This window comes from Periophthalmus magnuspinnatus, chromosome 4, assembly GCF_009829125.3.
Source record: "Periophthalmus magnuspinnatus isolate fPerMag1 chromosome 4, fPerMag1.2.pri, whole genome shotgun sequence".
Classification (NCBI taxonomy): Eukaryota; Metazoa; Chordata; class Actinopteri; order Gobiiformes; family Gobiidae; genus Periophthalmus; species Periophthalmus magnuspinnatus.
Window position 1 is genome coordinate 18,000,508 of NC_047129.1, and position 24,510 is coordinate 18,025,017.

The 24,510-nt window shown below is 39.0% G+C and overlaps 1 protein-coding gene across 1 annotated transcript in view; it reads left to right on the plus strand.

Moving 5' to 3' along the window:
* The window catches only part of LOC117369845 (glypican-5-like), a 106,985-nt gene that overhangs the window by 32,180 nt on the left and 50,295 nt on the right, over positions 1-24,510 (plus strand). Inside the window, exon 8 of the mRNA XM_055221528.1 lies at positions 14,349-14,469. Coding sequence (XP_055077503.1) covers positions 14,349-14,469 — 121 coding nt within the window. The remainder of the gene's footprint in view (positions 1-14,348; positions 14,470-24,510) is intronic.

A 24,510-nucleotide genomic window follows, 5' to 3' on the forward strand; every position in this document is an offset into this window, starting at 1 on the left:
ACAAAAACATGATACAAACAGAGCACAGCAACTTGACAAACCTGTGTAGTGGTTTCATTTGCGGGATGCACGCTGATTGTGTTGTGATGGCGCTCTGCAGGGGGAATGACGTAGCACGGAGAGGAAAATAGGGGAGATTCAGAGCATCAAAAACAAAGGTGTAGCTTATACAAAAAGGTGAATGCATTGTTTTCGGTGAATATAGCATTTTCAAACAATAAAAGGAAACATGCTGATCTAAATATGTTATGTTACAACCGGCAACCCCCAGATCAGTGGATAAATATTCAACCGACTGAGTCCCTGTCGCTCCCAAATATATGAATATTTTAGAAGTCAAGGCCAGTCAATTGTAAAGTTGTAGTAATGTAACTTTTCACTTATAAGGAAATTATAAACTGTGATATTATTTATGATGATTACGTGAACCTCTTCAGCTTTATGTCTCTTACAGTTCCATTTTATTGCACCAGCCCGAGTCCCTGATGACAAACTGGGAGTGAAACACAAGCACAGAGACTTACATGACCAATAGTGACGTTAGCGCTGTTATTTCTTCCATCCCTTTTTATAAACTCTTACCAAATACACAATGAGGTTTAATTTTAGCTGAGGCAGATTTAGTTTTGAGCCTGTAGCTGGAGTGGAGCCAGTGTGTGCCTCTCTGACCTCTTTACATTTGCTCTCGTCCTCCCTCCATCGCTCTGCTTTTCACTCTGAGCCCCATTCATCTCTCCATCCTCTCTTTCAGTTCACCCTCTGACCCACTTCACTCGCTCATGTCTGTGTGGGAGAAAGAGCGTTTGGAAGTTACACTGAGCGCTGGGATAGTTTAAGGCGCTGGTTAAGTCATGGGCCTGTTTTATGAATGAAGTTTCAGTGTGAACTGGCTCATAATAGTGAGTAGTGGTCAAAATACATGATCATGTGCAATCTTCAAGCTTTTGATTACACAATGATAATAAAAAGAAAATAGAATGAAAAAAATATATATTTATGTACATGGAAGTCAATAACTATAAAATGGTTCAACCCTGGACGATTGGCATAAGCTGTTATACTCAATCTTTGTCATAGAACAGATTACAATGCACAACAGTCTTCAAATGGACAAATTTGACAAGATACACCCACCATTTACTTATTGTTTGAATGTTATGTTTGTTGCATTTTTAAGTAAAATTCTTGAAAAATAATATTAATTAATAAATAATATTTATTAAAAATATTCTTGAAAATAGAAAACAGACAATAGAATGTAATTTTCAACACAAAACACAATACAAAATTTTCTGTATTATCTTATGGTCTTTTCTATAATAGAGTAGTATCAATTTGTCTCAATTATTTGTCAATATTAACAAGAGTGTGAAAGCTACAATAAGATGTTATCTCGGCTGGTAGAATGTTTGTCCACTGATCCACAAGTTGGTGGTTTGAATCTCACTCTTGACATAAACATTATTGGCAGAGCAGTCAGATCCACTGACCCACAAGTTGGCGGTCTGATTTCCACAGAATGCTGTCATTGTGTCCTGGGGCAAGACACTTAACCTGCCTCGCCCCCAGTGTCTCTGTACTCTGTGTGTGTGAATGTGTGAGTGGTTCCTCGAGGTAAAGCACTGTAAGTGTCTTGAAGAATGTAAAAATGCAATATAAAAATGTGACGAAGACAGAAAAATGTCATCGTCGCATAATGGAAACATACACTTAATCATACGTGTTGTGCCTGTGTCACTCTATAGTTATAATCTACGACACCTGTAGAGCATTATGTTGTAATTTGTACACTTTAAATCGCAATATTCATCTAAAATGACTTAATAAAAGAAACAAATCGTCTGACTTCTGTGTAGAAAACTGCAGTGCCCAATGGGAGCTGACATCGCCGTAAACTCCATAACACAACAAAGCGCCATGGTCCCAAAATGACGCTGCCGAATCCTATGAGTATCAGCGATTAAGAAAATAAAACTGGAGAAGGAAGTGCGTGCGTCATAGTGGGCGTGTATCAGTGGGGATGAATATGGGGGTTAACAGCCAATATGTCGTCTTAAAAATAAGCAATTAAAAAGTCCTCAAACTCCAAAAACAACTTTCTGTGAGTAAATGTTGAGGAAAAACAACAACAACATGGTTAAAAGCTCTGAAAAGATCATTTTGCAGAATCGGTGTGATGTAATATATTTTTTGATAGTTGTTTGACTGTTTGTTGTTTCCGTAGACTGCAGATATATTCTTTATACGGTCTATGGTTGTCTGACAGTAACTTGACGATACAGTATTTGTCCTGCACACCTCACCTCTTTGTACTCAGCCAGTAATGAATGAAGAGAAAAATGTAAAATGTTAATGAGACACCTAACACCCTCTGGTTAGTGGGCACAGTGTCATCTTACTGCTGCAGAGTGATCCTCCCGTCTATGACATCACTACCAGTTTTCTTTACCTCTACCAATGAGTGCACAGACTCTTTATCATGAGCGTCCTGTTAAAGTACAGAACAATACAAACACATAACTGCACAGGTCCATTTAAAACATTAACAACAGGAGCAGGTGTGAGTTTAAATGTTTATCTCCAGATTATTAAAGTGCTGCAGTGGCACCAATCTGTCCAGTTTTACATGTTCTTAAAATATGTTCCATTTTTGGGAAGCAAAATAACCAAAAGCTGTTTTTCCTCATTTCAGTTCTAGTGCAGACAGTTTTTAGACGGAGACAATCATGAGATCTTGGATTAAAAATCCTTCCCCCTCTCCCTAATGTTCCTCTCTCTCTCCTCCTCTCTTCTTTCTCTCTCCTGGTCCCTCCTTTTCCCTCCCTCCTTCTCACTTTCTCCCTCCCGCCCTCCTTCTCACTCTCTCTCACTCTCCCCTCTTCTCCTTTTACTCTCTCCTCCCTCGCTCTCTCCTTCTCTCTCTTCCTCTCTCCTCCCTCTATCCTTCTCTCTCTCCCTCTCTCCTTATCTCCCTCTCTCCTCCTCTTCTCTTTATCTCTGCTCCCCCCCCTCCCTCGTGCTCTCACTCCCTCTCTCGTCCTTCTCTCTTATGTTTCTCTCTCCTTCTCTCACTCCCTTTCTCCTCTCCTCTTTCTCTCTCCCCCTACACAATGACTATTATTACAGTTATTACCTTTAAGACTATTTTTATGTTATGTATCATTTCATTTTTTAGCTGGCAGATCAGAAAGTCCTGGATTTGTCTCATTTTTTTTTTTTTTTTTTAAATAACTGTCAGTTTTATTTTTATTTTATTAAAAAAAATTTTAATATATAAGAATCAAACACTTGAGACTGAGAGCTCTTGTCCTGTCAGCTGAGTCTCACCAGGGCAGTTGTAATAGCAGGTTTCCGCCAGTAGAGGGAAGCACTCGACCATCTCACATAGTCCACCTCATCTGCTGCAATAATATGATTAGTTGGTGTTTATTTTTATGTTTATTATATTTACATTTATATATTGTTATAAATAAATAAATTGAAACATACTTTAAAGATTCTATATTACACAAAATCTGCTCTTGTGAGCTTTAAATCAGGTTATAACGTTGTTACCTCCTCAAAAACATACTTGGAGTTGTGTCTCATTCACACATGTTTGAGTAACACTTTATTATTAGTCTGTCTACATCTTCAAAGCTCAAAATGCTCTGTTCCACCTTGTGATGTCATGAAATGATAGTTTTCAAGTTAACAGCTGCTTTTACCTTTTGTTCAGTAGAGATTGACAATTCCAGGGCTGAAATGAACCAAATGATTCTAGTGAAGGTGTATGGAGTTTAAAAACACATTGGAGCACTTCCTGTATTACCACATGATGACATCACAAGGTGTAACAGAGTGTTTTCAGTTTGAGAGACGAACTCAGCCTAAATATGCAGGGTTTGTGTGTTAAACGTGTGAATTAACCAAAACAACACAACTCCAGGTCTGTTTGTGATGAAGAAACAACATTATAACAGATCAGAGAATAAACTAATATGACCCTTTAAAAAAAAAAAAAAAAAAGCAAAAATTTGGATTAAAAAAAAAATGACACTAGATTGTTTTGGTTAATTTTTTATATAAATCATACTAGCAATGTATTTTCTATATTCTGTCAAAGGTGCTGACATAAGTGGAAAACGCACAGTGTGTAAACCTAAACCCGCGTGTCTATAGTGGTGTGGTCCCTCTCAGGTGTTGTCTGCTAACAGCCCGGATAACCTGACGGGAACATAGCTAGCTCTGTATCATCGAGGTTGTGGCTCTTATAATTACAGACACTTTTCAGATCTGATCGCTATCTGGAGGCATATCATTCTCTGCGACTGTGTAAAGGTGCGAATCAGTAACAGAAGCTTTCAGTGTCCGCTGCAGGGAACGAGACAAAACACATATTATCTGTCAGTAACCAAGGGCAACCACGACAACAAGTCTGATTTATTTCCTCGGTCATCTTTCGAAATCTCTCTTAGTCACGCTTTCGGATTGTCAGCTCTTTCTTTGATAATATTGCATGTATGTCTGTGGCGGAATGTTCAGCACTTACCATCAGTAGTGACACAATGCGCACATTAGCAAACGCTATCAAATATGTTTTTTAGTGATGCTAGCTAGTGTGTGACTGTGATGTTATTTGAGACTTGTTTAACAGCACAAATCAGCTCCCCTGTTGTCGTTACATCTAAGTTGTTTTTTTACAGTCAGATTGTTTTAAAACTAAGCTCTGACTTCAGACAGAGCAGTGCCTCCAGCTAGCTTCACCAAGCGCAACCGCGACAAGAAGCCTGATTTATTTCCTCGATCATTTTTCCACATATCTCAGCCACGCCTTTTGAGTGTCAGGTTGTTTGTTTGATATCACCGGGCGCTGTCACATGACCCATTCCTCAGAGTCGTCGGACGGATCCTCGGGTTAAGGCCTTCCCCGCTCCGACTCGCCACTTTGTGATTTATGGATCAAATGAGAGGATTTGACGGACAGCGCAACGGGAATGATTTAGGGTGACCTCAAAGATCCTTGGGGGGAGATGGATGTGTGGGCTGAAAATGTGATGTTTACGAGTTGAATAAAAGTCCAGCTACAAACGTGCCGTCTCTTTGTCTGTGGAGACTTAAAAAAACACATTAGCTCATAAAAATTGTGCTGTAAAGAAAAAAAAAAAAGAAAGATAGATATAGCTTCAAAATATGCTCCTTAATTGGTGTTTTTCAGATTCTTGAATGTAATGATGCCATACTCCCAGAAGGGGCGGCAAGAGCCAAAATTCCCTATTGATTACATTTAATTCAGTAGGCTCTGTACTAGCTAGCTCGCTGTGTCTCAAAGCTTATGCTAACTTTTATTATAAGGATAAATCATAAAATAAACAACCTATTAAAATTCAAATTAATGAACATAAAGACTACTGGATTGTTTTTATATGTAGAATACTTCAGTTTGGTGTTGTTTTAATATTTATTACGCCTCAAAATTAGCATTAGCATTAGCAATGAGACACAAACATGTCTCTTTCTAAACACAGAAGTGTCTCTGGTGAAGTATTCATTTTATTTGTGTAGTGTTTAACATGTCATCAGTTGCCGTGTCCTAGTTCAACGGTTTCACACTTCGTCGGCTACATTTGAAGGGCACTTACGTCACTTCTGGCACGACAAGGCCTGTCCCATTTCATGCACCCCACAAATGCGGCTGCCATATGTGGCTTGCGTTTCCATGGAGATCAGCTGCAAACGAAGGGTGCATCTGAGCAAACTTTGGGAGAAAAGTCAGCAGTCAGCAGTCATCATGTTTGCTAGGCGATGTAATGTAAGCGACAGAACTTAAGTGCCCAGACAGCTGTTGACGTACGCTCAGAGGTGTAGGCCTGTCCCATTTCAGCACAGCTTTTGCAGTCCACGGAGGCTACAGAGACTAGCACCCTTTGTCAGCTGGGCACTTTGAAGGGTGCAGCCGCTGAATTTCGAAACAGCAAGTGACATCCACCCACAGCTCTCTGTCCGCTGTCTAACCCTAACCCCCTGACCTCTGGCCTCTGACCCCTAACCCACCCGCAGCTCCCTGTCCACTGTCTGATCTTTAAATATTTATTCCTTTTAACGTGATTTGGTAAAAACCTCAAAGAGACAAACCTGAACAGGAAGTAGAACAGACAGGTTGAGGGCGCTGTTGTACTCAGAGCCAATTCAAGTTTAGTTATACAGCACTTTACATTGACAAACTGTGTCCCCTTTCTCTGTAACTGCTGCTGTGAGCCTCGTCATTTTGGTCTTAAAATGTTTGTATTAACCCGCTCTACATGATCCTGGTACAATGTAGTGGAGTAGAAAGTACAGCTACTGCGCTCAAAAGTAGTCAAGGAAAAAGTAAAACGTATCCACTCTCCGACAGCAAAACAGGCATCTGGCTTCAGTCCCATTTTGAATCATTCTTGTGTCTTTCAGTGAAAGTTTGAGAGAGAGAGGGTTTTTTAATATGTTTTAAAATATAAGACTACACCACAATATGCAGTAAAATCCCTTTGTTTTTTGCCTTTGTTGTGAGTTTACCAGCATCACTTTACCAGTTTACACATAGAAAACTCTCTGCTCTGTGCTCTGTTGTCAAAGGTTTCTAAAGTTGTTTCCGTATTGTTGCGTTTGGCTGACTGTGAGGCAGTCGGGGAGAGGTTGGGTGTTTTGTTCTTCACCCACACAGATGCATATATTTACCACATACAGTGTTTAGAGATCCACAACCAACCGTAGAAATGCAGAAATACGCCACAAACACAGGACTCTCCCGTGTTTTTGATTATGAACCCACGCTGCCAACAAAACCTTTTCATGACACTGTGACTCATTGATAAGGCATCTTGTGTTGTTTTAGCTCAACTGTGAACTGATTTTCATATCTGGTTTGTGATGTGGATCCTTTAAAATAACAATTATTATTCTAAGAAGCACTTCACAGCAAATTCAAGCCTCAATGGTGGGACGACAGATGCCCTGGGGCTGACTGACCGAAGTGTGGCTGCCAGTCTGTGCCTATGTCTGGTCAGCCTTAGATTACTCAGAGTCTGGGCCGGTCCTGACTCTGAGTAATCTAAGGCTGTGTCTGGTCAGCCTTAAATTACTCAGAGTCAGGACCGGACCAGACTATAAACAGAGGCCCCGAGGCCACCAGAGGGCCCCCAAGAGCGCATACATTTATACTGAAAATAATATATCAAGTTTTATTGGGCACAGGGCTTGTGTGTTTACAGCAGCCTAAATATTCCTCTAAAACAATTACATTTGTTTTATATCTATAGTAACAAAGTATCTACTGCTGCTACATTTGTTTTAGAGCCAGGCATAGGTGAGGGCAGCTATGTGTTTACACCGATGCAAGGACCCTTTATAATGCAAATGTAAGCCCCACTGTCGCCAACTGGAGCACATTAAAATCCACCAGAAATGAAGAAAAAATGTCTAGAATGTTAAAAATCTTGATTCCCCTTATATGTTTGTGTACTGTTCTTGTGACTATGGTAGTTGTGACTTTCTGGATGTTTTCAGTCTGATGTTGCTCATATAAACACAAATACAATTGGTCAAGGTGATGAGAGCATAATGTTGTCAAATGTGAATCACCAATATCTGAGCCAGGAGGCCCCCTAAACGCTAGAGCCGGCCGTGTTGAGAGTATGTCTGGTATTGCTCCATAACGTCTGATTTCTTACAGTGAAGACCACAGAATGTATATATAAATAGACATAGCTAACCTGCAAGCCCCCGAGCGCCAAACAGGAAGTGGCTGTGGTTCAATCTTCATCGACTCTAATTCACTTTCTTTTGAAAAACTGTGGCCCTCAATATGATCTCGCGGGCCAAATATAATTATATCAAGAGCCAAATTTGGCCCGGTGGCCCGAGTCTGACATGTCTGTACTATACAAAACTAAAGATCTTTAAAAGCACAGACCTCTCACTCTGACTAGTGTTTGAACCCCATATTTATTTCATAGCTTTTTATTAATTCAACTCAAATAAGATACTAACAAATTCAGTTTTAACTTAAAAGATAAATTCTTAATGTTATTTGCTCAAAGAAACATATAAAGAATATATAAAACTATAGTGATTACTGAAATATAATTTTTATTTTTCCTTTCATAAGTGTGGTCAGTGTTGTATGGAGCAGTGATTCTGGTCTATTTTATGATGATTTATTGTATTGTGATTTAAATATCTTATTCTGTAAAACTATTTGAATTACTTTATGTGCGACTTGTGCTATACAAATAAATGTGCCTTGCCTAAAGAAACGCCGCGACCACGTTCTATACGGCCCCACAATCAGCAAAATATAATGCATTTAATATGACACTGGGCACCTGGTCCTTTATACAAAAAGTCAGACGCCGAGATCGAAAAGGTGAAGAAACCCTGGTATAGAGATTGAATCTATGGAGGCAAGTAATTTGTTTAGCCCTTATTTTTGAGTCAATTTGAGGATAGGAAGAAAGGAAACTGTCTTAAATAATCATTAAAATCACATTGTGGTGCACCAAGATCAGGTTAGTCTGGAGCCCTTTATGTACTAATCCTACATGAGCAGCCTAAGCTATCTCTGATCAGTGTCATTAGCCTCTGTCTCACCTTCCTCATCGGCAAAAATCCAAAACCAACAAAAAACAAAGTATTTATCCTAATTGCTTTACTTATCTCATTCGCTTCTCATAAATCAGCTGTAAATACGGTGACAAGTAACACCAACACATCTATTTCCAAATCTCCATCTGTCACATTCATCTTATGTGTCAGCGATGAAACCGTCAGCACTGCTCTGGGCTAAAAGCAAACACCTCATTTAAACACAATTGGCTTATTCTTCCTCTGAGAACATTCCCAACTGTAATAATGACAAAGAAAACAGCGTGTATGAAAGAGAACGGGAGGGTGCTGTGCTGCCAGACCTGTGACGGTCCTGCTTTTCTTGTTGCTGTCACCGATCCCTGAGTCAGAGGAATCCTGGGATTTCTCCATTTTGAGCACATTTATTTATCCTGGCTTATTCTAGACCTGTCATGCTAATTATTATTGTCTTGTTTTATAACTGATGGATGTAACGGTCATTTTTATGGCTCAGTATTTATCATGTTAAGTGTCCATTTTATGCTGTTCTCTGATCTATGTTATAATGTTTCCTCGTCACAAACAGACCTGGAGTTGTGTTTTGTTTCATTCACACACGTTTAACACACAAACCCTGCATATTTAGGTTCTCTCTAATTGAAAACACTATGTTTCCACCTTGTGATGTCATCATGTGGTAATACAGGAAGTGCTCCACTGTGTTTTTAAACTCCATACACCTTCACTAGAATCATTTGGATAATTTCAGCCCTGGAATTGCCAATCTCTACTGAACTAAAAGTTAAAAGGTTGATGTTAACTTGGAAAAATAGCACTTCATGACATCACAAGGTGGAACGGAGTGTTTAGACCATTGGAGATGTAGACAGACTAATAATAAAGCGTTACTCAAACGTGTGTGAATGAAACAAAACACAACTCCAGGTTTGTTTTTGATGAGGTAACAGGATTATAACATGACTTAAAGCTACAAGAGTCAATTTTACTTTTTAATTATAAGTCCTTTAAATTGTGGTATTTATTTATTGCAGTTCATGTTTTTTCTTTTTTTTTTTTTTTTTTTTTTAACCATTTGCATCCTGGTTATTGTGTCTGTAAATTAGTTTCAATTCTTTTGTTTATCGTCTATATCTGTAGGAGTTGGGTTGGAGGAGGGCTGTGTCTTGTTGTAGCTTTCTTTCTTTCTTTCTTTCTTTATTTGACAGGGACCATGTACAAATTCATTAATCTTACAAGGAAAAGATGATTTGCACCAGATTTAGCTACTGCTACTTTCCATCTGCAGTCCCTGAGCAGGTGAACACACATTAAAAAACACATATCAATTAACAATTACAATATACGACTACCGATTTGCCATACATATGTCCCCCCCAGTCCAAACTAATATAAAAATCATTATGTGCAGGTTTATACAGTGAGCACAGAGCAGCACCAACTAACTAGACTGATATGGACACGTTTGATTATTTAAAATGAACTTTTTCAAATTTCTAGTAAAACTTTTAAAATCCACAGACAATTTCAGACTGTCTGGAAGCTGATTCCACTGCCTAATGGTTTGATAAGAAAAAGCCGATTGAGCAAAGGCTGAGGGCAGAGAGTGCATCTATATGAATAACCTAAAGTAACTACAGTGAGTAAAGGCGGCAGTCCTCTGTGGTATATTTTGCAGTGAACACTGTGTAATAATAGTTTTTCTCCAGTATTAAATGAAGCCAGGGAAGAATTTTTCATGTGACTTTTTTACATATAGCTACGGCAGCCAATATATCATGCTATTAAAACAATATTTAAAATGTAATTGTTTTGCTTAACAGTGATCTACTCAATTTTAGCATTATTTGGACTTATTTTTTGAGTATACATATATATTTCTACAGCTTCAGGCCTGTCCATCACTCCAATGTAATTTTAATGTTTCTAATCCAGTTTTATTACATGCTCATCTTTGCACACAGTTATACATATATCAATTTCCCTGTAACCTATTTCCTATGACGAATGAGGTAGCAGTTTCCATGGCAATGTATTTGACATAGCCTTGGTGTTAAATCCACACAGACGTTCACAAGTCTGCTTTTTCTTTTCTTTTTTTCTTTTTTTTAAACCGGGATTAGCGGTTTTGACAAGCTAACTTTGAGTGTAGCCCGGGATTTCTGGGTCTTAAGATCAGTGCTCATTTTGTCACGGTTAAAACGGCTAACTTCCTGCGGAGCGTTGTTGGGAACGTGAAGTAAACCAAACACTGGCAAAATCCTGTGTTGAAAGATTTATTATCTCGAATGAGCAAAGACAGAATAATTTTTTAATAATCCAACATCTTCTTAACATCTTGGTAGTATCCATTTCCTTCATTTGGAGCACACGTAAAACAGCAGCGTTGTTAAATGTTTAGGTTAGAGATCTCTGGATAAAGATTCTCCCGCAGTTATGAAAAAGGAACCAACTGTATGTATCCATGTGTTCCAGAGTTATGAAAAATTAGGGCTGTTGTCATGGCAATTAACAAAATCAGCTCTTTTAAATAGTAAAATAAAACTGTAATTCTGTCAACTGGTCACAAAGGTTTAGACTGAAGACGTTGTGCTGCTCATCCAAGTCGCTTCTTCAGCTCCGGTCAGATTACTGCTGGACATTGCCTTACATCTATCTGAAGGGAGGAGCTAGCTAAACTGAAGCTAACACATCCGTTTGTTTACATTTTGTTTGTTGGCTAGATCTATTGAGCTATTAAGTGTGACCTTAGCCAGAGTCACACTTAGCATAATCATTCAGGCCCCTAATGGCTGCTCTCACAACTATTAGCGTACTGGCTAGCACTATTGTTTTATTTGTTCAGTTTTAGATCTGAAGATAGAGTTAACATGCTTGGATGAGCAGCGAAACGTCTTCACTCAGCAGAGGGATTACACAGACAGATCTTCTGAATTGCAAGATGCTAATGTTGCGTTCAAGACACTGGGAAGTTGGATATTTCACGGTTCAGTGTTATGAGTTCCAACCTCAGAGCGTTTCAGAAGAATTAACTCGCATGTAAACAATAAGGCTAATGCTAACCCGACGGCTAAGTAAATGTAAACGTTAAAGAATTGTCTCGTTTTGACCTGTATCACGTGTGAACATTGTTTCGTTTATGTGCTTTTTGTAGTGATTAGCATTGTTATATTACGTCACAGTTTAACTTGTACGTGAAATGGGAGTCCTCCAAATACCTACCAGTTTGCAAGTGGTAAATACCAGTTTCAGTGGCGTTCCGGGGCAGTGTCAACAAGAAGGATCTACTGTCTGCTGTCCTATTAATTTATATAAGAGTGGGGCCCATTCAAGGCTTCTTGCCCCGGGCCCTTAAATTTCTGTCAACGGCCCTGTTCGTGGCTCTATATGACACAAAATACCAAACGCAGAATTATCATAGACACATTTAGACAGATAATAGTCAAGTCTAACCATTCAACAATATAAATACGTCAGTGCAATCAGGACCAATAGGAAGTCATTGTTTACATTACCAGTGTTGACACATTAGCCATTTATTTAGCGGGTGTCTTTTCATTTTGTTTTCATTTAATTACACGTTATTAAAGCCTGTTTGCATCTGTCTTTGATATGCTAATTTCGTTTTCAGTTATAGTTGGAGTAGAACACGGTTTACACAAGCAGCGGGACGTTATGTAACCGCGAGCCGACAGACGCTGCTCTTCAGTCTCGGATATTTGTTGAATATTTTATAAACCTTTACTAACTTTTATTGCTTTTCCCCCCATTAAAAGTGAATCGGAGCAAAACACGCATTAGTTCAGATGTACTGCTGGGTTTGCACGTCAGAGAGTAAATGCCGAGGCCTGGCATGACTCCGTACACTTTGCTGTTTCATCATTGGCGTAACTAGAGTCAGGTTTTTGGTGGTTTGGTTCGAGTCCATGCTTCTTCACGGACTCCTCCCCTCGTCCTCTTCCTCACGGCTGCAGTTCTTGTCTGGCAGGGTGGGGTTGGTAAGTTAAAGTCATGGCTGTTTTGCCGTCTGCTTCTCGGAAAGTTGGTAAATATGACACAATGTTTTCCTATGAATGTTTGACTTCAGACCCACCCTTGTATTTGTACTAGCTTACTGTATAACTCCTCTGTACTTGTATCAAAACATCATAAAAATCTACTTCAAATACAAAATATTTGGATCTGAAAGAGTTTTGGTAGTGTTGTTATAATATACTTAAAGGTGCTCTGCTCTGTGTACATTTTTGGAGTTGCGTACCCCGCCTGCTCGTCTCCTTGGAGATGTTATTGTTATCCCTGGAATGTGCCACAGTATGGCATGCGTCTTTCTAACATACAGGTGTTTTTATGGCTCCAAATTATCTTGAATTTACATTCTAACCCTGAGTTGGGGTTGCCTCTCCACAGATCTGAAATGCTAGTTGGTCTGCTTTTTGCTTTTTCTCTGGACAAGGGTTAAAGTTTCTAGGCAAAATAGTAACATCTCAGTGTAAACAAGTAGAAAAGTGACATAAAACACCTTTTATATAGTTTAAAGGTCCTATATTACACAAAACCATCTCTTGTGAGCTTTAGATGGTGTTATAATGTTGACTTTGTTTAGTTGTAGTCCATTTTTAAGTTAAATGCCACACATACACCAGTTACCTTAAAGATACTTAATTTGGTTAAACCTATTTGTTTCATTTATGTAATTCAGTTAAACACATCCACATTCACTATTTACCTGAGTCTCCACATGTGTCGTGTCTCAATTCGACAGTTACACATTTAGAAGTAGCGACGGAAGGACCTGGCTGACGAAAGGTACTCCTCCATGTAGCCTCCGTCGACCAGGCTGAAATGGGACAGGCCTACACCACGGAGCGTACTTCAACAGCTGCCGACTGAGCTAAACGTTTAAAATGGACTCTGAAATAACTACATTTTATTTTTTATTCTTTATTATTTCATTGAAGAAGAGTCAAGGTGTTTTCATTGCAGCCGTTGATTTCTGTTTGGATTGAATGAAGTAAGCAATTAATCTTTCTCTTTGAATATGAATAGGCAAATATAATGTTCAAGGTGATTTCTTCCCAATTGTAGCTAGTATAATATAACTTGTGGTGCATGATGGGATACAGAAGTGCGCAAAGTGTGCCCGGATGCCCATCTCCATGGAAACGCTGGAAAGGCAGGGCACATTTATCGGCCGCATTTGTGGGCTGTATGAAATGGGACAGGCCTTGTTGTGCCGGAAGTTACGTAAGTGCCCTTCAAATGCAGCCAACAAAGTGTGCAGCTTGAGTTATTTTGCATTTCAACTGGAGTCATTTTTTAAAATAAACTCCCTCTGGTAAAAGTTACTCTTTATGCAAATCTGCCTGCTACTTTGACCACATCGGGCCAGCTTCCCCACAGTCATCATTTTCCCATCTTACCTTGCATATTTTTGGGCGCTGAACCGTATCGTATAAGCACGCCGAGGACCGCTGGGCCGACATGCACACACTTCAGTTTTACAACTTTTTTTTTACTGGTGAATTAATATCTTGAAGCCAAAATATGACCCTTATTACTAGATAAATCATGTTTTTTTAAGCCCAGAGGAAGGTTAATTGAAACTATATCTAGACTTGGGGATTGCGTTTCCAAGGATCTCGTTTAATGGTGTAGTAGTATCTGTGTGTAAAGTAGGTCATGAGCTGTACACACACATATCTGGGGCACAGAGCACTAAACTATATGTGTGCTGTTGTGCTTTTGTGCAGTTACGCCGGTCCAGTGGTTGGGAGCAGTGTGAAATCCCAGAGGGAGAACCCGGAGATGACTGTCCGCTATTCCGACCCCATCCTGAAGGGGGCGAAACACAGACTGGAGCAGATAACGCAGGTAAGAGACATGACTGCTGAGTGTCTGTTACCTTACATAGTACAATATATATATTCTTATTCATGTAGCTCATTTTAACTATAGGCTTTGTGCACAACAGCACCCTCAACCTCACTGTTAGCATCACTACTTCCTGTCCAGTTTATCTCTGAGGTTTTTGCAGAGTCATGCTAAAAAGAATAAATATTTATAGATCAGACAGTGGACAGGGAGCTGTGGGAACTACACAAATAAAATGAATACTTTACCAGAGACATTTCTATGTTTAGAAAGAGACATGCATGTGTCTCAATGCTAACGCTAATGCTAATTTTGAGGCATAATAAACACCTCAAATTGAAGTATTTTACATATAAACACAATCAGATATATTTATTTGAGTTAACTTCAATTTCATTTATTTGGAAATTAAGATCTAAAAAGTCCCAGTAAAGAAGCATTAGGACCAACTGAATGTAATATTGTGGAACATTCCAGACACAGCAACAACATCTCCATGAGACAAGCAGGCGGCAGGTCGACCTCCCACCAGGACATAGTTACATAGTGCACCTTTAATATTTGTAAGCGATACCCAAATTTATTTCATATATTAAAGGTCCTATTTCATGCAAAATTGACTCTTGTGAGCTTTAATCCATGTTATAATCCTGTTACCTCCTCAAAAACAGACCTGGAGTTGTGTTTTGTTTCATTTTCTGCATTTTCTGTTCCACCTTGTGATGTCATGAAGTGGTAGTTTATAAATTAACAGCTACATTTACCTTTAGTTCAGTAGAGATTGACAAATCTGGAGCTGAAATGATCCAAATGATTCTAGTGAAGGTGTATGGAATTTAAAAACACAGTGGAGCACTAAATTAGCATGTAGCGTTTCTGGTGGTTGTGTATTGAGATGTTACAGCTTTTTTTTTTTTTTATCTTCCACAGTATTGCAAACTGTAAGCATATATATTTTGCATTAATTCAATTACAGTTTATTATTGCTGAAATATACCTTGAAAACATGCATTCAGCCTGTGAGCGGGGGTCGCCTCTCTACAGATCTGGCCTGTAGCTTGGCCTGGTGTTACTTACTTTCATGGAAACACATACATTTAATGCTTTTATGAAACAACCCAGGCAAAGCAATTCCACCAGAAATGTTACATAGTGCACTTTTAAGTCTATGTACAACAAAGTATTGTATATTTTTAGTATTCTTACTTCACCGAGTGCAAGTCTGAGTCTAGTGCCTTTGCCTGTTTGCAGCTCCCGTCATCTGCTATCACTCAGTGTGAAGTGCTAAATGTCAGCACTCCAAACAGACGCTGATAATCGCACACTATAGACTATTAATTATTTCAAACATAAAGAGGATTTATGGCGTGCTCCAAGTCAGCGCTGTGCATGGGAAAATAGAACGTGTGTGTGTGTGGGAGGATATTCATCACATTCTGGGGTCTTAAATCTATATATATATCGTCACTTCATGAGGACATTTTTCTTTGTGGGGACCAAAAATCAGGCTTCCATGAGATAAAACCGTCAATAGATTAAAAATATTATGTAAAAAAAGATGAATGTAGGTTTAGGCTAAGGTTTAAATTCAGGTTAAACAATAGTTAAGGGAATGAAAGCAAATCAATGTCCCCCAGAAGCATGTAAACCTAACATAGCACTGTTTAAAGTTCATATATGGGTTCATTTAAGTTAAAGTTTCGGTTTGGAGTTTAGCTTCGGGTTAGGATCAATCTAATGTGAATAATGTGAGGCTGTGATCCCACTCGTCCTGGTTTGGTCCTGATTTGGTCCTGATTTGGTCCTGATTTGAGCCCAGTTTAGTCCTGATATAGACTCAGTTTGGTCCAGTTCAAGTCCTGGTTTACTCCTGCTCCAGGTTTAGTACCAGGTTTAGTCATAATTGCAAAATGTGTGTTTCTGTTTGTAATTGTTTTGGGTGTGTAACTATGTTTGTGTGTGTGTAACTGTGTTTGTATGTGTCTGTGCTTGTGTATGTGTGCTTGTGTTTGTCACTGTGTTTGTGTGTACGCGCATGTGTGTGTTTATTTGTGTGTAACTGTTTTTTGTGTGTCTGTGCATGTGCCTGTGTGTGCGCATGTGTGTGTTTGTGTAACTTTGTGTTTTTTGTGCATATGTGTCTGCATGTGTTTGTTTGTGCATGTGTGTGTGTTTCCGTGCGTGTGTGTGTGCATAATCTCCTAAAGCTCCATCATTATCCATGAGAATATTAGCACATTCCGCTCATTGCTGGAGCTGATTCATAATTGGTGTTGAGGACAACGCTGTTTGAGATTCAGTGAGAGCTGTCAGAAGAACAGTCACACAGACACAGGCCAGTGGAAAAACAGATACACAATGTGGGAGCCAGCGAGCTAACAAACACCAGAAGAAGAAGACAGCAGCTAACAAACATTAGAAGAAGACAGCAGCGCAGCATATGGAGCGCCTGCTTGGAAATGTCCATATGTTCTTGATAATAGTGTCAACAAGCATCAAAATATTACAGCATTTGGCCCCCAGACAACTGTATTTATGAAAACAAGATGCAAATGATGGTGTCGGGTTGTGTTTAGTTACATTTCTTCTATATAAAGAGGGAAATTAGGATTAGCTAGTTTCCACCAGGCGTGCAGGAGCCATAGGCCGCGTCTCAGTTTGACGGTTACAAACTTCATCGGCTGCACAGCACAACCAGGCCTGTCCCATTTCATGCACCCGATGAATGCGGCAAAAAATGTGGCCTGCGTTTCCATGGAGATCGGCCGTAAACAAAGCGTGCATCCGAGTAAACTTCATGCACCGCTATATCCCATCATGCACCACGCGTGACTTCGTCTACGGAAGAAACAAGATATATTTTCTTAAAGTTATGTAATACAAGCTACAACTGTGAAAAAAATCACCTACTGAAACTGTAAACATCTGTTTGTAGGCTAGGTCTGTTGAGCTACACTAAATGTGCACTGTGCCTGAGTCATACTTAGCATATTCTAACCTACAAACTGAAACTGTAAACGATAGCTGTTTGAGTTTCAGTGTCGTTAGCTCCTCCCTTCAGACAGATATAAGGCAGTGTCCACCGGTAATCTGACCAGAATTGAAGAAGCAGCGAAACGTCTTCACTCATACAACTTTTTGTCCAGTTGACAGATTTTACTTTTGGATTTTATTATGAATCAGACCTGGACGACTGAGAGATTACACAGACATCTTCTCAAAAAGATCATGTAGAGCAAGTTAATACGAAAAATTTAAGACCAAAATGATGAGTCTGACAGCAGCAGTTACAGAGAGAGGGGCCACAGTTTTCCAATGTAAAGTGAATTGGAGTCGGAGGCATTGGAGTCAGAAGCGCGCCCATGTTCACTTCCTATTTGGAACATGGGGGCTAGCATGTTAGCTATGCCCATTTATATTTACAGTCTATGATCTGCAGTTTAAGGCTCTAATAGGACATTTAAATGCCCAGGCTCAAAATGGCACCTATAAACAAGAAACTGAAACCCATTAGTATTATTCCTTCGGTTGACACAATGTGCGATTAGCATTCGTGTTAGCATGTGTTCGTGTGCATGTTATCATGTTTGGACACAGGGGCCTCACTGTTCATTAAATCAAGGACTAACACGTCGGTTACATAGAATTAATGTTCCCGAGAAGGTAAGTCTCATACATTAAAGATTTACATGGCCCTTGCGAGCGCTTGGTCATGTGACGCGGGGAACGCTGAACGAGCATTTCCTCCATAAACATGATTAATGAACACGACAGCGAAATTAGACTGAGCGCGAAACAAGCCTCCGCTGCAAGAAGCAAACCGAGCATGTCTCATCTTAAGCTCCTTTTAATACAAATATTGGCTTAGGAAACATACTTTAGCGACTGTACGAGCTAATCTCTAATATATGTGAAACGATGACTCGCAAAATAAAAGATTAGCCTGTTACATATAAATGAGAGTAGATCAAATACTTACACTGGAGTTGAGAGGAAACGGTTATGTTAAATTGGCCACAAATCAAACAACGAGCCTGTTAATAAGAAAAAATGTTTGTGAACATAAAGGGTTTTTAATCATAGACATAGCTAACGTGCTAGCCGCTATGTTACAAATAGGAAGTGAGCATGGGCGCGCTTCTGGCTCCATCAACTCTGGCTCTAATTCACTTTACATTGAAAAACTGTCACCCCTCTAAAGGTAAATGTAGCTGTTAACTTGAAAAATACCTCTTCATGACATCACAAGGTGGAACAGAGCATTTTGAGCTTTAGCGATGCAGACAGACTAATAATAAAGTGCTACTCAAACATGTGTGAATGAAACAAAACACAACTCCAGGTCTGTTTTTGATGAGGTAACAACATTAGAACATGGGTTAAAGCTCACAAGAGTCACTTTTGCGTAAATATAGGACCTTTAACAACAGATTTCATCAAACTATAATGTTTATTGTAAAGTTATTTCCTATATCCCACATGTGTCCATAGCTGTTTCCCCATTTACATTCAAATCCTAAACAATATTGGCAGGTTATGAGCCTTGTTTTTTATGGTAAAGTCATTCATCTGCGTCAGACACATTACTGCAGCCCATTTATTAACTATAATTCACTGGTGTCATGTGAGCATTTAGATCCCAGGACACATTAAAGGAGGTGCCACGTATAACACAGGACACGAGGCTCATCCCTGGAATTTCAATAAACCCTTCTGTATGTGGAATTAGACTATGGAAGAAGGTGTCAATATAAAGCAGTTACATAGTGTCTTATATAGATATGAAATAGATGGAGATGTTAAGTAATAGAAATGGGTAATACTGTGTGAATAAGGTTCAACAGAAGGAAAAAAAGTTGACTGTACATATTCTGATGATGATAAGTTAAAAGAATACAACATACAATATATTATTTAACCACAGACTGTATAAAGAAGTGGACTAAGTGAGTGCAACGTCACCCACAACATTCAGCTCCAGTCAAATGAAGCTCATCGAGGCTAGAGCAGTTATAGGGGCAAATTTGGAGCCGAGTTCCATATTTGGAATTCAATCGCGAGTATCATATCAACCAAAGATCCAATCCGGAGCAAGGCTGTTGAAGGTAACGCCTCTTCCCACCTGCAGCACCGGTTTAGCAGGGAGTGGAAGCTTAGCAGCTCTGTCAGTCAAACATGTTGCTAACGCTTGCGGGAGTGACCTCGGGCAAAGAAGCCGCCTGATTTGTCTGTTATTAATGTTCAGATCTTGATTTAGAGGCAAAATAGCAATGTAGGGCGGGTAAATATGAATGTTTTCAACCAAAATGACGAGTCTGACAGCAGCAGCTACAGAGAGAGGGGCCATAGTTTTTCAATAGAAAGGAATTGGAACCAGAGTCAATGGAGCCGGAAGTGCGCCCATGATCACATGTCCATTTATATATACAGTCTATGGATTTGACATTGGAGAAAAGGAGTGGGAATAAATACGTTTATACTTCCACTCACTCCTGTTTAAACATTTATATAATTCCTTGTATATAAGGATTATGAAGCCTCATTATCAGATTATGTTATTGTCTTTATTGTTATACCTTGATACCATTTTTTCGTATTTCAATAAACAACAACAACTAAACCCCTCAGCCATTTTGTGCAGGTGTGAACATCCCCCCCATCTAATCCAGTGTCTCCTCTTATCTTCCTCTGTCCTATTCTTACATCTTAATTAGACTGTCTCACCTTCGCGTTCACTTAGACATGGGCTCCTCGCTAATGGGATTGTATCAGGGAAGCCGCTTGCATATCCCGGCAATTAAGACGGGCGTACACGAGATGGACCAATCACGAATCGCTCTAATCAGCCCGATACAGCATGCCCTGTAAGAGAAAGGTCACTAGTCCCGACACTTATCATCCAGCGTGTACAGGGGAGGCAGCTGACAGCACACCCCAGCACCTCATTACAAAACGGGGGAACTTACGGTACAGGCTGGGGTGGAATGAGCGGAAAGACCAAAGATATGGAGGTGTTGGTTTGGAAGAGACGACAAAATATAATATAGTTTAACCATGATAACTGCCAACAAATACTATCCCCATTATGGCTCCAGACTAAGCACTTTGTATTCACTCATAACACAGGCACCACGAGTTTATTTGTACAGCACAAATGGGACTAAAGTGCTTCACAGAATAAGAAAGACATGACAATACAACAAATCAAAACATAAATAATCAACATGAAATTAACTTTAAAACAGAACAGTGCAGAATAAAAACATATGTACAGCTAAAAAGAACTGAAACAGAGTCTGTATTTAAACATTGTCAAAGTAGAGGCCTGTCTCACATCTTCAGGTTTTAGCTGCACAAAAGTCAAACACTGATTCAACATGTTTAATCCAGACCAGCAGGAAGCCAGGAATAAAACCAGGACTTAACCAGGACTTAACCAGGACTTAACCAGGACTATACCAGGACTTAACCAGGACTAAACCAGAGATAAACCAGGACTAAACCAGGACTAAACCAGGACTTAACCAGGACTATACCAGGACTTAACCAGGACTAAACCAGGACTTAACCAGAGATAAACCAGGACTAAACCAGGACTAAACCAGAGCTAAGCCAGGACTAAACCAGGACTAAACCTGAACTAAATCAGAACTAAACCAGGACTCAAGCATAACTAAACCAGGACTAAAACAAGACTACATCAGGACTACAGCAGGAAGCCAGGAGTAAACCAGGACTAAACCCAGGACTAAACCAGGACTAAACCAGGACTAAACCAGGACTAAACCAGGACTAAACCAGGACTTAACTGGGACTAAACCAGGATTTAACTGGGACTAAACCAGAAGTAAACCAGGACTGAAACAAGACTACATGAGGACTACAGCAGGAGACTGGGACTAAACCAGGACTCCATCAGGAGGCCGGTCCCTGAAGTCCTCAGAGTGTGAGATGGTCCATGTGACTCTAACATGTGGGAGATGTTCTTTGGTGCTGGTCCATGGAGAGACTTGTTCACAATCAGAGCTGCTTTAAAGTCTATTCTCTGAGCCACAGGAGCCAGAGACCTGAGCACAGGACACATGTGTGAAGTACTTCCTGCTACATCTGAAGCGTTCATTTGCAAAACCAGATAAGTGCCATTTGAGAAAAGTCATCGGAGGCTTGTACTTTATTTCTTGTACAGACATGTTTTCAAAAGCCAAATGTGTTTTACTGCTATAAAAATATGATTCCATCCCATCTTGATAAAATCCTCTAGATATTATATTCAGTGATAATATCTGTAGAAGATGGGACCAAACAAAAACACTTTTTGGCAGTTTTTCAAAATTGTTTTTTGCTGTTGAGCTCTTCAGTTGAATTCTGTAATGCTTTAAAATTATAATTAATATTCATAATGTTTAAACTGTCGACCATTTCAATAATTATTGTGCAGCTGTTTTGGCCATGACAATCGTGACAAAATGTGAATATTATCCCATGACTATAGCCAGAGGTGAAACATAACAGAGTAAAACCAGTAAAGTATTTAAGTATAAATTTTAAGGTATCTGTACTTTACTTAAGTACATTTTACAGTGGATACTTTTTACTTTTACATCACTACATTTGAGAGCAGTACTTGTACTTTTTACTCCACTACATTTTTGAACAGGACTGAAAAGTAAAAGTATTTTATCATCATAGTTTGAGACCAAATAAACAAATAAAAACAGCTAGAATAAAAAAATCGATTCAATTGTTTCTGTTGAACAAAATTCTGCACAAACCTTTATGAAAATCACTACATTTGAAGCTTTATAAGACTCAAAATCTGCATGAAATACTTTTACTTTTACTCTTTAAGTACATTTTTAAACAGGTACTTATAAGCTTTTACTTAAGTAGATTTTGTTTACTTTTACTTGAGTATTTTTTTGCTCCAGTATGTGTAATTTTACTTAAAAATGGAGTACTTCCTCCACTTCCACTGCCTGTAGTGTTCAGACAGACATTTACACAGCTCTGCAGCCACCACAATAAGACAATATAATCATAATAATCATAATCATAATAATCATAATTGTGTTTGTTGAAGGACACAGCTGAAGCGTTTTCCTCTCTCTACCTTCTACAGTGTTATAAACATATGAAGAAAACAGAATGTCTCCATTTTGAAAAACTACCAAAAAGTGTTTTACTTTGTGTTCCCATCATCTACAGATATTATCACTGAATATAATATCTAGAGGATTTTACCAAGACGGGATGGAATCATATTTTTATAGTAGTAAAACACATTTTGCTTTTGAAAACATGTTTATACAAAGAGTAAACCACAAGCCTCCGATGACTTTTTCAATTGAGCTCTTCAGATATATTTTTATAAACTGTTTATTTGATCTGGGGTGCTACAAATAATCAAATTGAAACAGAATTCTTCCAAATCGCTCATTTATAGGTTTGGGATTCTATCGACAGCCATTCCTCTGTCAGTGTTCAGGAAAAACAGAGTAACTAATGAGAGAAAAACAGAATAATCCCTGATGTTACCGGGTCAAACTGGACTCTGGTCATAATAATAGACTGTATATATAAATGGACATAGCTGAGCTGCCGCTTTCCACATATTAAGTGATCATGGGTGTGCTTCTAATTCCATTGACTCTGGCTCCAATTCACTTTCTATTGAAAAGCTGTGGCTCCTCTCTCTGTAACTGCTGCTGTCATTTTGGTCTTAAAATGTTTGTGTTAATCCGCTCCACATGATCCTTTATTTCACTACTGTGTCTGTAAATCAAGATATGAACATTAATAACAGACAAATCAGGCGCCTTCTTTCCCTGATGTTGCTCCAGCTAGCGTTAGGAACAGGCTTGATTGACAGCATTGCTAAGTGCCCACTCCCAGGCCAGCCGAGAGACATAGTCCCTCCAGCGTGTCCTGAATCTTCCCCCGGAGCCTCCTTTCATTGGGACATGCCTGGAAGCCTTGTTTACATTTATCAAAGTTAAAAATTGAAAATAAAATTGAAGTCATATTATTTAGATGGATCAATAGATGGAAAGGTGTGGTGTGATAATGTTTCATATTTTACCGTGGCCCCGCTCTGATTTGGCCCTATGAATCCATATATTTAATCTCACTCCTGCTTCTCAGTTTCGTTCCTCTGTGTCCTAAGTGTCACATGAAAACAGCAGGACCACCCCTTCCCCTTTCACAGCCCAAACATAATTAATCTATTGTTTACAGTGGTTCATAATTTTCACTTTCAAACTTTCCACGCTTGTACTTGTTATTAATGAGGTCAGCCCTGAGTTCTGAAATCCATTTATAAAACTCTTTAGCCTCTAAGCCCAAACAAATCACACACTCAGGAGTTTTGTTGTGCCGTTTGGCAACATTTGGTTCCACATGACGCCATTAACAGATGACTACTCGGAAAATATATATAAAAATAAAGAGTTTGTGCAGTGACATGACGTATGAATGAGTCAGTTCTGTCCCTTTGGTTCTCTGTGTTTCTCAGACTGGCCCAGTGTTCAGTGTATAAATCTGAACTGTACCATATCGACCTTGACACGATACATATAAGTACATTACCCATAATAAAAAAAATCTTATTGCTATACTAACAACCCTATTTATTTTGTTGTTAACAAGCTTATAAGTGCTTTGGACACTTATCTACACATAGGAGTGCACCCAGACTGGTTGTTATGACCCAGCTCATCCAGGGTCAGGGAGGTAACAGAAACCAAGATGGAAAAATGGTGAAATAAAGTAGTAATTTAAGGTACAGGGTTGTAAAAGGCAAAGTAACAAAAATGGACTAAAACATTTATGTAAATGTATAAAACAAAAGAATCTAAACTAAGAAACCAAAAATAACATGACTAACAAATAAGTTTTGTGTCTTAAAAAACGAGTCACGTCGGCCTATTAAAACAAGGGACAAAACTAAGGGACACATAACGAGTGTCCCAAAACAAACATGAGTCACATAGCCTACAAACAGAAAACAGAATTGAGTCATGTCTGTGTAATCCCTCAGTCGTC